This window comes from Stegodyphus dumicola, chromosome 5, assembly GCF_044657685.1.
Source record: "Stegodyphus dumicola isolate Sdum_Otavi_A_Nest chromosome 5, ASM4465768v1".
Taxonomy (NCBI): domain Eukaryota; kingdom Metazoa; phylum Arthropoda; class Arachnida; order Araneae; family Eresidae; genus Stegodyphus; species Stegodyphus dumicola.
Genome location: NC_140772.1, coordinates 28,764,573 through 28,779,434, shown reverse-complemented (window position 1 = coordinate 28,779,434; position 14,862 = coordinate 28,764,573). Strand labels below are relative to the sequence as shown.

Here is a 14,862-nt window from a genome sequence, read left to right as displayed (position 1 = left end):
CATGTTCCATCATGAACATTTGAAAAATATATGTAGTTTCTTCTTTTTACTATTTTGGGTCCTGTAGAGGATCCAATTAAGATGAGAAAGAGATATTGCCTTAAAAAATCTTTTTATACAAAAGATCAAGTTAAAAAATTATAATTTCTATATAAATACATAGTGTTTTTATTTATTTATTTATTTTCTGAAAATTCTAAACAGATTACTTGATTTTTTTATAAAATAAAATGAAAAACAGGGTTTTGAGGTATAAATTGCATACTAAAATAAATTACATTCATAAGTCGAGGTACCACTTGTATGTTCTCCCCCAAAAGATAGCACAATGTATTTTAATTAATTCAACAACATACTTACATCATTCATGATTTGATCCCTTGCAATGGATTCTAAATACCACTCTTCTTTCCTCTTTTCCCACAGTGTAGATGCTTCCTCACTGCAAATAAAAGAGTAAAAAAATTTTTTTCTTGCATGTAATAGAAATTTTGGTACTTTTCCGTTTTGCCGGCGCAAGCGATAAAGTCGCCAATAATGGTACAACCGATGCCAAACGGAATATTCTCGCTGGTAACCTTTTACGCCTCATTTTCAAAACAAGTCGCAGCTTTTTCTTATCAGATTGATTGTTTCTTTCAATACTGACATATAATTACATAGAATTTTTATCAGATAGTTCAGTTTTATGTCTAAGGCCATTTTCGGTAATTAAGTCAATTAGGATGCAATCACAGCGCTTACCCGAAGCCGAAAATATAGAAAAGGTAAAGTCAAGGGTTAAATTCATCAATTCTAATGAGAATGCATTAGCGAAGTAAAGCACTGCAGTTTTCCAAATTTTCGGAGTAAGCTATTCGTACGAATTAAAATATTTCTTGCATTTAAACTTGTGTTCCAAATTAAGATTTAACTTGAAATTAATGTAGATAATTACTGAGAGCATTAGATTTTTGTAGAATAGTTTGTGTGAGATGAGAACGCTTGGGGTCACATGATATGAACTGGCGAATCAGGATGTTGAACCATGAAAGCATAGTAAATTCTTAAATTAATGTCTTTTTATAAATTTATTGTCTTTATTTATTGGCTTTTTATAAAATTTTAAGCGATATTAAAATGTTTATGCCTTCAAAATAAAAAATTCTTAGAACTAAAAATTTTTAAATATTTTTTATGTGTATACTGTATGTTGTCGCCAATAAAGTCTGCTTGGCGAGATTTGCGCTGGCGAAATGGAAAAGTACCGAAATTTTTACCAGACTTTTTTTAAAACACTTTTAGAAAAAATTTGAAGAAAGAATTCAGGTTGAAAAAATTTTTTTTACATCAAATTGATGAAATACCTCAAGGTGTTTTCAAAGATACTATTGCAGCAATTTATCAAGGAATTATATTTTGAATTTATATCAAACTTGGTAAAAACACAGATAAAGAGAGAAAGGAAGAAAGATTACTTAATAAAATAAACAGGGGTGACATTAAAAACCAGAGATGAGACTATGCTAAATTTTTTTTAAATGGGGGGGAAAAAAGTACACAAACTAAGTACTCAGAAATTTTCCAGTAAAATTATAGGACAAAAACTCTAAAACTACTATATTGTCGTTTTAGGGTTCTTGTCCTAAAACCACTATAACCGCATGTGATGTGATACACATACACATACACATTTTTAAATCTCAGATTTTTTATGATGTCTATGAATTTATATCAAGAACTTGAGCACAAAGTACTACAAGAAATTTTTAATAAAGGCAATTACACACAGTTTGCACAAAAGTCTACATGACCTTTATTTTTGCAATTGTTGGTCGTAGACCAATATTTTCTGTTAAAAAAATGTTTTAAATGATGTAATCATTCAGATTTTGCCGCTTTTCAATTTCAGAAAGTCAATTATGTTTAAAAATTACAAAATCTAACTTTTAGTATAGTCCTATGGTTCCTACAATTACACTTAAGAAAATTTATACTCAATATTAAAAGCACAATAGAAAATGTTTCACTCCTATACAACAAAAACTGACAGAGATTTCAAAATCCAGGCCACCTGATGGCATTTTTGACATGCTTTGCCAGTTCATAAATAAATTAGAATAATTCAAGTTTGACTCTTCCCCTAAATGTAACACACATATTTTTTTTTTAATTTCCTAATGTTATTTAATTTATAATGTTGCTAAATTTGTTATGTTAAAAGAATTTTCACAAAAGTAATTTATAAGTTTTCAAATGCTAAAAATACATTATCAATATTCTCATGAAAGTTTTATTACTTTAGAATCATAATCTAATAATCATACAACAAATTTCTTCAACTAGAAAGATTTTTAATTTACGGAAATAATGCTATAAGTTGGCTATGTGCCAATATTGAAGTCTGCAATTTTTTTTTCCTAGAATATAAATGTTATTATGATTTTGTAAACAAAATCCAATTTTTTTAAAAAACAAAATACATAGTGACAAATACCTTTCCTGACAATCTGCAGAGCAATACTTATAAATTAATCTATAATACCAGAAACTTTTTCTAAACAGCTATTTCATTTTTAGTGACATTCAAAGACATACATACTGCTCTTCAGTTTGTGTACAATCCCCAAATGGAATCTCAAATTTTAAAATTAAATATCTTGATAAATTGTTGTCTTATGAAAATTAACACATTGTGCTTTATTTTTATAATGAGTATAAACTTTTCCTAAGTGTAACTCTGCAGAGACTGATAAAAAAGTCAGATTTCAAAATTTTTACATTAATTTTTAAAATTTAAAAACACTAACATCTACAACCTGCAGTTGCAAAACCGGTCAGATAAGAACTTTTGTAGACAAGGTTATATTTTTAAAATGCTTTAAGAGATACAAACTGGTATAATTGTTGAATTTCAAGTTCCCTTTCCTTCTCTAGTGCAATTTGCATAGTTATTTTTTCCTTAGTTTCTTTGACACTATCTAAGTTCAGTAATGCCAAAGCTGTATCCTCAGTAGCTGTACTATTCATTTCAGATAGAGAAACAAGAAGTTTGCTATCAAAATCCTGTTGGAAGAGAAAAGAAAAATCTACATACATACGAACATAGAAAGACATACATGGTTTAATATTAAAAGTTTATGATACATTTACATAATGTCCCTTACTTAAATGCTATCAGTTATTTCAGTTAATTAGTTCTATCAGCTTCATTGCAACTCTTGTGGTAAATTCCTCAATTAGTCCCCCCCCCCGTAGGGTGAGAAATTATTTTCAGATGTTACTAGATCTTGGTCAATTTACCAATGTAGTTGGTTAGCAAAATCTAACTAACTGTGATAGAGTTTAGAAACGACTGACAGAGAATTTCTCAAAAAGCACAACCAAAAAGAATGCTTTGGAGAGTTTTGGTATCACTAAATAGCATCAACCAAGTATCATCAAAAGGCTACAAATATTTGTATATTTAAAACAGAATTTTTAACAATTATTCTGGGATTCACAAACATCAGTTTCAAAATAATTTTCCTCGCAAAATCATTGTGCTTATTATCTCATATTGTTCCTTCATAAAATGCTTTTTATTTTTATAATTTTATTTGTTTATATTTTGACATTGGTACCAAAAAAAGCCTAGTCTTACAACTGCAGTTAACAGGTCACTCCAGATAATAATTTTTTTTTCAGGTTATACTGGAAAAGTATAAAAATTTATTTGCATTTCACATTTCATGGAATATTTTACTAATGAACCAAATAGAACTATTTCAAACTTTTTTTTATTTATTATTATTCTAGTATATATAATATTTTACTAAGTGGAACTTTTACTGAGTAAGAACTACATAAAAGGTAATATTTTTTTCCATAGAAACTTTTCTATTCACCGTGTTGAAACTGTTTTTGAACAAATGCTAAACTTTATTTAAAAAAACTACATATATATATTATTCTGTATTTGTACTGTATAAAGGATATTCAAATGAAAAAGTACAAAATGACACTGTGGGTATAATTGAAGTCTTTATTCACAAGTAATCATCAAAGTTCTGAGCACAACTATCCCACTTTTTCACGAGCCAAAGGATTCCCTGTTCCCAGAATTCCTGTGGCTGAGACAGGAGCCAGTCTTCCACTATGTCCTTCAGTTTGTTGTCAGAGTCGAAGTGCCTCCCTTTGAGATGTTTTTTTCAGCGGACTAAATACGTGGAAGTCCAGGGTGGCATATCCAGGCTGTCGGCTAGATGCTCAAGCTGCTCCCACTTAAACTTGACCCTTACACTTTGTATGACCTTGGAGACATGTGGATGCATGTTATTGTGGAGCAGAATCACTCCCTCTGTGAGCAGCCCAGGCTGTTTGCCCTTGGTGGACTTTGGCAGGCTACAAAGTGTCTCACAGTACATGTCACTGTTAATGGTTTTTCCGTGCTAAGGAATCAGACCGGGCCTTGAATTTCGAAAATGATGATGAGTATCATCTTGCCTGCTGAGGGAACAGTTTTGAACTTTTATAGGGGGGGGAGGTGACAATACATGCTTCCATTACATGCTGGCCTATATATAGGCGTCATCTGAGAGATCATACATCAACTTTGAAAACATATAACTATCTTAATTAAAGCAATTAAATTTTATTTTCAATGCAAACAATGTAAATACTTGTGAATTTGAAATGTGCACTAAAATTCTCCTGCTTCAGTGGTTCTCAATCTGTTTTGCCCCATGCACCCTTTCACCACTGTTAGAAGATAATTCCCCTTCCTTTACATAACTTAAAAAATACATATTTATTTAGATTACTTTCTAACATGTTTTATAAATTAAACATAGATGTGTATATACATAGGTAAATCACAAAGTTCTTTTCATTTTTATTAATAGAAGTAAGGGCATATTTTTCCTTCCATAATTAATTACAATGCTAATTATTATACATAACTAAAGAAAATATATTTGACTTTATCATCATTTTAGACAGAATAAGTGGATTAACAGAAAAATTCAAAACATACCAAGCCATGCTGCACTTCATTTAACATCCTTCGTAGTTTGTCCCGTGGCTGCCACATACTTTGTATTCTATAAATACATTAAATATACATATATAATATGGGTAATTCACAGTAAAATAAAAAAATGCTAAAGTAATTAAAAAAAAATCAAACCTTTCTCTAAATTCAGTCAAACTCCACTATCGTGAACCTGATTTATAATGAATAAACATTTTAGTTCTGTTCCATTTTATGTATGGCTATAACTAACCTCTAAAGATATGAAAGTTGGATATAACAAGTTTTATGCACATCTTACACTCAGGCCCGGATCGAATAGGTGCAGGGCCCGATTGGATTTTTTTTTTGCGGGGCCCTCTCTCTATATTAAATATTTAAATAACATTCAAATTCAGTATATATATATATATATATGTATATCAAATGTCATGGATCATCAGACAGGTAAACTTCTACATAAATTAAAAATAAAAATGTAAAAATCCACCATTGGCTGGTATGGTTGTGCAACTAGTTGCGCGTGCATACACCTGCATAGTAGTTTACGTACGTAAAGTAGTTTAAAGACATAGTGCAAACTGTCTCTAATATAGGAATATCCCAATTAAATTCAATACATTTGACATGAACTCTTACGGGTATTAGTTTTTTATATTATAAAGTATATATTATATAATAATAAACACTAATAAATCTCATCCAACAATGCGAACTTAAAAAATAGATATATTTTTAATTATTTGAATCATTCATAATTTATCCATTATCGCCAAAAGCAATTTGCTTTACATTTTGAAATTATTTTTTTTTTGTTCATTTTGATGGTATCGCGGGGCCCTTTCAAATGTGGGGCCAAATTGCTCCAATCGCCCTTTATCCAGCCCTGCTTACACTGTTCTTTTTACATTTCTTACAAAATTTCTTCAAATTTTAATTAAAAAATTACTAATCTTTTATATCATCCATGTTTAGGATGTTGGGATACACATGTGAGTACACCAGGAAATACACATTACTGTTCTTTTATCTTTACCCCTGCTTCTTTTATATTCTAAATTAGCAATTATTAACTGGGGAGGTTCATAGATTCACAAAGAATGTGGCCAGACTTTTATTTAAATGTTACACATGCAAGTTTTATTCATTTTATAATTAAAAAAAAAAAAAAAAACTACTTTTATTCAAGTTTTCGTATTTATTGACATTTTTATACTTTTTTGTTGTTTAATTTATAAAAAAATGTTAAAAATAATATAAATCTACATAACTGTATATATATGTTTTTTAACTTTGTAAAGGAAGGGAGGCATGATCTTTGATTCAATTCAAGTTTTGCGACTAAGTTGTCAGGAAGAGCTTTGTTCAAGGCTAATGCTGATAGAAATTTTGAGATTTTCACTATTCAGGGAAAGAAGAAATACTGAATAGTTTCTTATGATCTTGGGGATTTACAGGTGACTTGTTTTGCTTCATTATTTCCAAATTCCAAATTCTGTCTTCTGAATGCGGATTTCCAATTTTAGGTCTTTTGCAAAATAAATGGTATTCTTAATAAAAGATATTATACCTTTGTTTTGCAGACAAAAATATCTTGGGAGAAATTCCTGTGTTCTCACTGAACATTGGATAAGACAGATAAATACCAAAATTATATTCTTTTTTCTGTTTTTCCAGATGAGTGAAGATTTCACATATTCTTTGATATCTCTTCACACTTTGCATTGTGGTGAGAATTTTTTGAGTCAAAAATTCACCTGTAGATGAGCTGCATTTGGGACTGAATATAAGATAAACTTTATACTGGGGGGGGGGACAGAATGGATGTAGCCAAATTAACATGAGCTGAGAATACAATTTATCTAAACCTGCAATTGGTATCATGTTTGAAGTTACTAATTTCTGCTCATGGAAAAAATTTTAATAGGAGGAAAAAGTTAGGAAAGACAAAAGAATCTTGAAGAATTATTATTGAAATGGTTCACCATTTGAAAAAGCTGTAATCTACCAATATTTGGACAAATGTTTCAGACAGAGGCCAATGAATTTGTCAAGCGCTTTGGAAAGAAGATCTTTTCGTAAGCAAATGGTTGTTTCGATAAATTCAAGAAGCAGAAGAATATGTTTTGGAGAAATTGTGAGAGAATCAAGAATCACTTTAAAATAGATGTCAAGAAATATTAAAAACAATGTTTGGGATGATATCTGTCACCAGTAAACCATCTTTAATGGTGATGAAGATGGGTTGTTCTACAAGATGATGCCAAAATGAATATTAAAATTTAAATATGCATTGAAGAGAAATTTTCAAAAGAGTAAATTACAGTTTTTGTGGGCACCAATATTATAAATGGCACTACACACTGTAGGCTTAGGGTAACAGTAAAATCTCAAAAGCTAAGATGCTCGAAAAATGTGAATTTTTCTTAGCTTTTTGTTTGCCGTAAAGTTAATTGAAAGACATGGATGATACTGGAATTGCTTGAAGAAGTACTATGAAAATAGGATAAAGTGCTTTCGCCCAAAAACAAAAGATTCTTCTCTACTACAATTTTTAAATTATTTCTTGGTTTAAAATTGTTTTAGTGCTTCTAGATGCAACTTCAGCTATGCAGCCTGTGAACCAAGGCATGATCAGGAGCTTGAACTCTCATTACAGAAATCAACTCATTTTATGCATTCTAGAGAAGTACAACAATCCGACAGATTACCATTTTTAACTTCTTGATGCAGTACCAGCATTAGAAAATTCTTGGAAACTTGTTACAAAATTTAAAAATCAAAAATTTTGTAACAAGTTACAAAATCAGCCATTTGAATTTGCTTTTGGTATGCTAGTCTAGCAAAGAGTGTTGAAGATAATGATAGACATGAGGATTTTCATAAGGAAAAAGTGCCATTTAAGTATTTTCAGAATGTAATATGGAGCTTTTCCAAAAAAAGGATGGCTTTGTTGCATGAAAATATTCAATTAATACAGATACTGTGACAGAAATTAAAATGAAAAATGGTTACATTAAAGATTTTTCTTTTGATATTGATGAAAATTTTGAAGAAAAGCAACACATGATAAGTAAACTCCCTATCATAGCAGATGCCAAAGCTGCAATATGTACCATTAATAAGTTTTTATTTCCACAAACTGTAGGACAGAAAGTAATGGAGTCTCTTCAGTTTTGGGACAAACATATGGAAAAAAATTTTCCTGCAATTCACATACCAATGCCAGCCGAAAATTACAGATTATTTTTGTACATGGATGTTAAACAGAAGTTACAGATAAATTCTTCAATATTTTTTGTTATTTGATTTCGAATCCCTCCCCCCATTTTTATAGATGAAATAACTATTTCAGAAGGAGATGGTAATTTGAAGGAAAACTCAGAACTTTTGTATTTTGTGTAAAATTATTAATGTATGATGCAACTGAAAAGAACAAACAACAAATTTAATAACTGAAGATGACATCAATTATAAATTAAACTTTAATATAATTTCTTTTTTAATTAGGATTATCTATCAATATTTTTTGTTATTAATATTCAGTATTTTATATTTTTATGGATAAAATAATTATTCAGAGATTGTAATTTGAGGGAAGGATCAGACCATGACTTTTATGCTAAGTAATGTGTCATCTAGAACTCTTAGTCTATAGTGAAAGCTGAAAAGATTATAAGATAAATTTAATAAGCATAACTAAGCCTTGATTTTTTACAATTCATGTTACTGTTCACTTCTTGGTAGATGTGACATAGTTAAACTTTCCTTTCCCCCATTAGTCAATTTTTAAATTTTTCTGAGAGATAATCCATTTTTCCTAAAGGAACGGATATAGAAAACCAAACTATTGATACCTTGAAGTTAATTATAGTGGGGCTTGAGTGCATTTCATAATGCAGACCCTTTACTATAATGATTAGCAAGCAACATTTATGCAATCCAACAAATTCCATATTGCCTACTTATATTTCACACTAAATACAAAGATACCATATTTTTAAAATAATTAACTTCTCCATTTACAATTATAATTGATTTCAGTTGATTTAATTCAAATAATTAAAAAAATGGAATAAAAAATATGTATGAGACACTGTCTATTTTTGATTAAAAATTAATAATGTATAGGCTTTTTAAAAAGTAATTATCAAAAAGAAAAATTATTCACAGGAATTTTATGTACACAATCATACAACAAATCTCTAAAACAATTTTCACCTTTGAAACCCTTTTCTTTGTAAATCCCGAACTAAATCTCGCCTTTGTTGCAAAGAAAGCAAAGTTTCCATATGTCCAATGAGAATATCTTTTTCAGCCTTTAGTTTTTGTGTCTGTAAACAAACAAAAATTCAAAATTTAAAATAACACAATTATTTAAGTACACTTCTAGGCTGGCTTTCTGCTGCCAAAAAATAATTTTTGTTCTGCAAATAGCAGGAACTGATTATAACTAGTTAAAATCAACAGAAAACAGCAACAACTAGCAGAAAGTAATAAAAGTATTTAAAATGCTTTATTTACTAATAATACTTACTAATTTATTAAATTATTTTTAACACATAAAATAGCATACATTTTAATTAATATATACAAACTGCAAAAATAATTAATTATTTCTTTAGTATGTAATAATGAAAAATAAAAATACATTTTATTTATTTATATCATTGTATTCCTAAAAAAGTAGGGCTTAAAATTAACAATAAAAATAGAATGCGCCTTTTCTTTTAAGCAGGTAATCCTTATATGTTTTCCTGGTCCAGTAAAGAAATAAAGTAAATAAATTTACAAAAAATTAAAATCAATAATTCTCATTGGCCTCGCCTATATACCCTCAAAACTTGCATCAATGCACAGATTTTGCTTGCCAGATTTAACAATGGTAGCTGTTGGCAATGCATGGCCTTGGAACATCTAAAGAGCTTCATTTTGCCCTAGCAGGGGCAGTGAATTCTCAAAACTGTTGCATATGGGTTACTGCAGATCCCAATGTTGTGCATAAACAACCTGCATAATCTGATTACATGACTGTATTATGTGGTTTTACTTCAGAATTCACTCTTGGCCCATTTTTCTTTAAGAGGTGTACTCCTTACAAACAAAAGAATATTTAAGAGATTACTGTCTTCATTCAAAATGGTGCAATATCCCATATGAATTGAAAAGTGAAGGAGTTCTTCCTTTATGCTTATTTTGGAGATGATTGGGTAATTTTCTGGAATGGAATCTTGTGACTGTGTTCAGGGATTCCTGAAAGATCCTGTCTGTGGATGAAGCATAGGAACTCTGCCTGAATTGAAAGCAAATAAATACACAATGTTAATGTAATTTCTCAAGAAACCTTTCACTGTATAGTTGAATATGCTAAAATGGCTCTCAATAGTTTTTGGACAATTGTATTTTAGAAATTTATTTGTACAGATCTTGTACTAAATGCCAAAACATAGAATTCAAATTTTTTATATACATTATATTTTCTCCATTTTTAGCCTTGTTTGCTACAAAATAAATATCATCAAAATCATCTTTGAAATAAAATAATTTATTCTAGAAGTGTTATAATCAATAATTCATATAATAATCCAGACACACAGAACTTCAAGTTTTGAGACATTTCAGCAGATAAAAGTTTCTGGCAATATTTTTTTTTTTTTTTTTTGAATGAAAATCCATCACAAGAATTATCTGGGTTTGGAAATTATTACTCGTTTAGCAAAACATATTAACAATTCCATATCTGAAGTTGACATGAGAGGACATTAAAAACTAATTACAAGTTCTGCAAGAAATTTTACTACTTTTCATTTTACAGATAGTAAAAGCATTTGAAATATCCAAAAAATCCTTGATATAAAGCCTTCAACTATTTTTGATGTTACAAAAGAATGGAAATTGCATGAAACTGTTGAAGATGCACTGAAGTTTGGACCATGTCCCAAGCTAACACCAAGGGCTTGGAGATTTATGCTATGGCATGTCATCTATGAAGTTCCCAGTGTGGAGTTTGTAGGGTAGGCATGGCTCATATTTATGCAGCAAATAAATTGAGGATCTTCTGATGGAATTAATTTGGAGAACGTATTTGTCTCCTTAATAGCAAGTTTTGTATTTCCATCAATGTTGTGAGTAATATCTGAAACTATTTGAGAAGGAGGAGGTATGTTTTGAGGGCAAGTAATAGATGAGAATGATTACTTAAAAGTTATATTTGTTTTGTTAATGATTCAATGTGTTTCAATAATTTTGTTTTATCAGGAAGTCTTTCTTCAGGACTATTCTCATTATTCTTTCGTGACTGCATATGAACAGTGTATGAACTGACATTTTATTCTTTTTCTGATAACAAAACAAACTACATGCTACTACTGTCACACATATCCAAGTAAATACTTTTCTGGATCCTTGCGATGCAAAACACAAATATGAGCTTTATACAGTGGTAAGCTATGATAATTTTAACACAGGAACTTATTTTTTAAAAACAAAATATCAAATTTTAATTAACTGTTTTACATAAAAAAAAAAAAAAGGTAAATAAATATGACCCCCATTTTTTTTTTTTTTAATTACACATTATGACAGAAATTATACAAAGAATGAGCAAATTTAATTAAATGGTTTAATTTATGATAGGAGCTGCCACACATTACTTTCTTCTCTTTTCACATCAGTCAATCTTCTAGAAGTTCTAAACAGATGATTTTGATTTAAGCATCTTGATTTTTAATATTTTCACACTCAACAATAAGTTTATAGAAAATGGACAGCATTTTTCAAAACCTGCTCAAATTTTATGTTAACTACAATATGTTTGCTCAAATTTAAATAGAACCAACATTCTGTTTATAAGAAACTTAAATATTTAAATGTGTTCCAAAGAGATGAGAAAATAAGAAAGAGAAGAATACTATTTTTTATGTCTTATATCCTCCATTCAGCATATATTGCCTCACTTACAAGTACTATGCATCATAGAGAGAAAATGAATCTTTTCATATAATTACTTACTGTTTATAAGCATACAAATTATCTGAAAAAAAAAACTGTTAAATAAGAAGTCTTAAAATAATATAAATACAATATCAAAATTTAAAAAATTATAAACAAAAGTACTGAAATTTAACCTCATTCTCAGCAGCATTAAGATCGTCCATCTTTTTCTGTATAAAATTAGCCCAACTTTCTTGCTCTTTTAGCTGTTCCATTTCAACTTCCCTGGCTTCTCGGGTGGCTTTCAGTTGCTCAGATTCCAGAATTTTAATTTTCTCTTTTTCTTTTTCTTGTTTTTCAATACTTAACTTGGAAGAGGAAACATTTAAATGAAGTAACAGTAATTCATTTTATAAGTTTACAATAGCAACTAGTATAATAATATTTTAAATTATAAATTTTGATATAGCATGAAATCCATAACATACTTTAATAGCTAAAGAACATATGGTATATTTGGAAAAAAAAATCTGAAAGAAAAGAATCTGCACTTGCAAGGAAATAGTTGTTCATGTGTTAAGATGTAACAACACAAAACATTACAAAAAAATTAAGGGAATTTATCTGGAGGGAGGAGAAAAAAAGAAAAACTAAACAGTGATAATTTTTGACTTCTTAATACATCAGTACGTATACTATTGATAATTTTGAAACATAAATTACAAAATTAAAAAATATTTGTGGCATTAAAATATGAACACTAAGAAATGTCATCCATCTTCCAAATTAAAGCTGAATTTTGTTGAAGTTGAAATTTTGATAGAAACTTATCAAAAATGACCACTACTTTTAATATCCAAAAGGTTTACACTTAAATGAACAGGATTCTCACAATTCTTTTACACAAACCTGTTTGAATTAAATGCACTTGCACACTCCCTTCTTTGTAATAAATATCTTTTAATCCAAATCAATTGGTATTATGAATAGCCTAAAATCAGCTTTCAAATTCTCAGACCAAAAATAATTAATACATCGAGATACCATCTAATCATCATGTACGTTGGATTGACTTCAGATTTATTCAATACACTTTCAAACAATTCTATTACTTGCACTAATTTCTTTAAATATTTACCTCAAAACATTTTAAAACATTATTTACTTGCATTGCAGCTAGCTCCTTATGCAAAAGTACCACTGCTTTCCAGAATGCAAATTAGAAGGAATATTTTCCTACTTATAATCTTTCAACTTCATAAAATTTCAGATTTGTAAAGAAGTTTCTATGAAATATATAAGCCAGAGAATCCAAGAAATCTACTTCTTGGCAACTGACTGAACATTTCAGCATGACTGATAAAACAGTAGGCTCATCTATGTCTCAGGACCAAGCAATGAAAGATTAATAAAAAATTTCACAGTTGCCTATTACCTCCTATAAAAAATTATTTAGAACAAATTAAGACTTCCAGACAACTCTTGATAGATATTTCAAGAAATTTAAAACAATAAAATAAATAAAAATTAAAAAAAAGTACACAATACCATGCCATGTACACCTACCAGCAGGGTTATTCAGATTTTTCCCAGTTTCTGCCTCTTATCCATTAAAAGTTATTTACTCATTTTATTTACACATTAGCCACTATGATCAGTATAGCTGTTAGTGACAGTGAATGCTGTACAGGGTTCATCACATTTTTCTTCAGATTGAAATTATATACTTTAAGCACTTTTTTACTTTTACGCTGCAGAAGAGAACTGCTGACCCTACAACTATAAAATTTGTCTCACAGCATTATTGTCTTCCTTGCAGAAGCAATCTAATGCTGCTGCGCCCCCTCCGCAGGAGGGCCGGCAGAACAGACTGCTAGCAAACACATAATGAAAGAAATTCACAAGGCTATTTACAGCGATGCATAAGTTCTTAAGACTACACAGTCTTGTGCTAATCACTGATGGTCCTGTGTTGAGACAGAGATTACTGGTTGTAAGTTTAGAACTTAACAAGCACACTTACAAAAATTTTTAAGGACCTATCAGCAAAGGGAATTGAATAAATTAACCTATTATCCGCTGGTGTTGCGTTGACGCAACAGTCAAAATAAATGCATATATAAATATAACTACCTAAGATATTTTATACCAACAGATGATTTTGGGTGGAGAATATTATGAAGATGATTTCTGTAAAATATATTTGCCTTCAACAATCATTTTGTTTATAATAATTAATCACATACTTTAAGCAAAAATTTTGACCGGGTATATCTGCCGAAAATATTTAACGAAAAAAATCGCTGTCTTTATATGTAATCTATTTTTAGTCAAGGTTACCATTTATCAGAACATTACATCAATCAGATGTTTACATTTGTGTAGGGAAGGAATGGAAAATAGGTGTTGCGCTGATGCAACGTCAGCAGGAAATGGATAATCTCCTTTTGTAGTGGTCCCTTTCGATGTTCTGGCTGCTTTAAAAATGCCTACAACGAGGTATCTTACATTAGAAGAAGCTTTTCAAAGATCTCTTGACGAAGAAACAGATGATGATAATGTTAATAATGACCAGAATGAAACTGATAGTTTTGTTGTTCTCCCCAGAAATTGCAGAAGCTAGTGATGAGGAAGGGAATGACCAATGTTTTAAATAATGATATTTTACCAAATGATACTGCTGGGGAAGTTGAAATTCACATAAGAAGTAAGTTTCAGCCTTCTAAAAACAGTGGTAGTCATACAAAAAAGTTTAAAAAGCAGAAAACTTGAAATGGATAAAAAAGGAACCGTCAGTTATGCCTCAGGAAGAAAATGAAGAAAGAGATAAAAGAGAAACTATAAAAGACAAAATACAAGGTAAAACTAGTGGAAATTTTTCGATTTTCTTTTTGGTTCACACACTTACTCTCTTCTCGTTGAACAGACAAATATATACG

At 29.7% G+C, this 14,862-nt stretch overlaps 1 protein-coding gene across 2 annotated transcripts in view; it reads right to left on the bottom strand.

Annotated features, from left to right (window-relative positions):
- LOC118204219 (trichoplein keratin filament-binding protein-like) overlaps positions 1–14,862 on the bottom strand; it is a 57,068-nt gene that overhangs the window by 13,247 nt on the left and 28,959 nt on the right. For both annotated transcript variants that reach the window (XM_085816524.1, XM_085816523.1), the window contains exons 7-11: positions 12,118–12,291; positions 9,212–9,324; positions 4,994–5,060; positions 2,876–3,045; positions 361–442 (exon numbers count right to left, since the gene is read on the bottom strand). In XM_085816524.1, coding sequence (XP_085672650.1) covers positions 361–442; positions 2,876–3,045; positions 4,994–5,060; positions 9,212–9,324; positions 12,118–12,291 — 606 coding nt within the window. The remainder of the gene's footprint in view (positions 1–360; positions 443–2,875; positions 3,046–4,993; positions 5,061–9,211; positions 9,325–12,117; positions 12,292–14,862) is intronic.